Source organism: Myodes glareolus, chromosome 12, assembly GCF_982192425.1.
Source record: "Myodes glareolus chromosome 12, mMyoGla1.1, whole genome shotgun sequence".
Lineage (NCBI taxonomy): Eukaryota > Metazoa > Chordata > Mammalia > Rodentia > Cricetidae > Myodes > Myodes glareolus.
The window spans coordinates 49,717,650-49,720,170 of record NC_142037.1 but is presented as its reverse complement, the minus strand read 5'-3'; the positions used below and the strand labels follow the sequence as shown (position 1 = coordinate 49,720,170).

The 2,521-nt window shown below is 38.6% G+C and overlaps 1 protein-coding gene across 1 annotated transcript; it reads left to right on the top strand.

The window, feature by feature from the left end:
• Nucleotides 1-406: 406 nt before the first annotated feature.
• LOC148120264 (large ribosomal subunit protein uL16-like) lies at nucleotides 407-1,090 on the top strand. Its single transcript, XM_087895885.1, has one exon. It carries the CDS (start codon nucleotides 431-433, stop codon nucleotides 1,073-1,075), a length of 645 nt encoding a protein of 214 aa, XP_087752011.1. The 5' UTR covers nucleotides 407-430; the 3' UTR covers nucleotides 1,076-1,090.
• Nucleotides 1,091-2,521: the final 1,431 nt, after the last annotated feature.

Here is a 2,521-nt window from a genome sequence, read left to right as displayed (position 1 = left end):
AAATAGTCTTCTTGCTTCTGCATTCAAGGCTACTTCCTACTTTCTCTTTTATCAGCTTAGTGTTAACTGGGTTTATATTAAGGTGCAGGGTGATAGATATGGATCTATTTGCATTCTTCTATGTGCCACCATCCAGTTGTGTCACACAAATTTTTGAAGATGCTTTCTTCTTTTCCCAGTTTTGGGTTCTTTGTAAAACAAACAAACAAAACAGGTGTTCATAGTTGTGTGAATTTATGTGAGCGTCTTCATTTCGATTCCATTAATCCATGTATCTGTTTACATGCCAATACCAAAGTGTATCTATTACTATAGCTTCCAAGTAGAGCTTGAATTCAGGGATGGTGATACTTCCAGAAGTTTCTATATTGAACAAGATCGTTTTGACTATCTTTTCCTCCAGCAGGCTACCGACGATCCTATTGTCATCATGGGTCGCCGCCCCGCCCGGTGTTACCGGTATTGTAAAAACAAGCCGTACCCAAAGTCTCGCTTCTGCCGAGGTGTCCCTGATGCTAAAATCCACATCTTTGACTTGGGACGGAAGAAGGCAAAAGTTGATGAATTCCCACTTTGTGGCCACATGGTGTCAGATGAATACGAACAACTCTCTTCCGAAGCTCTGGAGGCTACCCGTATTTGTGCCAACAAACACATGGTAAAGAGTTGTGGCAAGGATGGCTTTCATATTCGAGTGAGGCTTCACCCTTTTCATGTCATCCGAATCAACAAGATGTTGTCCTGTGCTGGGGCTGACAGGCTCCAGACAGGTGTGCGTGGTGCCTTTGGGAAGCCCCAGGGCACAGTGGCCAGGGTTCATATTGGCCAGGTCATCATGTCCATTCTCACTAAGCTGCAGAATAAGGAACATGTGATTGAGGCTCTTCGTAGAGCCAAGTTCAAGTTCCCTGGCAGCCAGAAGATCCACATCACAAAGAAATGGGGCTTTACTAAGTTTAATGCAGATGAATTTGAAGACATGGTTGCTGAGAAGCGACTGATTCCTGATGGCTGTGGGGTCAAATATATTCCTAATCGTGGTCCCTTGGACAAGTGGCGAGCCCTATACTCCTGAGGGCTTTCACGATGCTCTTCTATACCCTACCAAATCATGTTCAGTAATAAATCTCACATCCAGTCAAAAAAAAAAAAGATCGTTTTGGCTAGCCTGGGTTTTTTTGTTTTCTCATATGCATCTTAAGTTAGATTGTTGTTACTCAGTTTGCTATCGTCCGTCTTGAATGGCTCTTTTTTAAGGTAAAACTTACAAAACAGACTTCTACAGCCACACTAAATGAATGGATCTTGCTAACTTTCCAGACTCTTTTGACTATTGGATCACCATAGTCTTCTGGATATCTGTCATGTACTGCTTAGACCTCTGTGTTGCAGTTAAGAGAAGACAAGAATGCTATCTGCTTTTGTCAAGGTGTGTTTTCAATGTCATTTTTGTTCTATGCCTTCTTCTCTAAGCTCAAGCCAATTCCCAAAGAACTGAAATGAACTGAATTTTTCTTACAAGGATGTGAAGGATGATGAGAATGACTTTGTAATTCTTTGAACAGTGTGGTCCCCATAGGCTCATAAATTTGAATGCTTAGTTACTAGTTAATAGCACTAGTTGTACAGATAAAAGAGGTTAAGAGGTTTGTTATTGTTTGAGAGAATGTGTTACTAGGGGTGGAGTATGAGGTTTAAAAAGCCCATGCCAAGGCGAGAGTCTTTCTTTCTGCCTGTAGATCGGGCTATAGTTCTCAGCTGTACTCTACTATCTACCAGCATGCTGCCACGCTTCCTGCCATGATAATAATGTATTAAACTTCTGAAACTGTAAGGAAGCTTCCAATTAAATGTGTTCTCTTATTATCTTGGCTTTGGTCATGGTGTTTATTCACAGTGATAGAGTAGTGACTAAAACATACTTTGTGATATAAAAGTCATGGTGATGATATAATCTATCAATACATGAAGTGTCAAAATACCATGACTAGTGATTGGGATACAATGTTTAAAGTTACATGTATCCACAATATAGTTTCATCTTTTCCTTTTTCCACTTCTCCTTTAAAAATTATGACAACATATTTTAGTGAGCTGTACACCAGAATGATTGATTTCTTCAGTATCTTCCATGTTTTCTTAAACACTAACATCAAAACTCCCTGTCTACTTTTTCCAGACTCATACAATGTAATAGAAATACCACTGCACTGTTATTTTAAATGACAAGGAGAAGAAATAGAAAGAGAAAGAAGTTCAAGAAACAATGCAAGAAGCCTATGTAATCAGAGATACAACAGTATAGATTTCAAAAATGCTTACCCAAATCCATTTTCAGGTTTAATTCTAACTAATAAAATAACTCAATTATAAATTCAAAGACAGACAGTAAAATCTTTAACTTCTTTGTGATCAGAAAACGTGTTAACTGTAAGTTCTTACAGGTATTAGACAATTGAATAATCATGATGTATCTTTTATTGCCATCCTAAAACTACAATAAGAACATTGTTTCATTCAT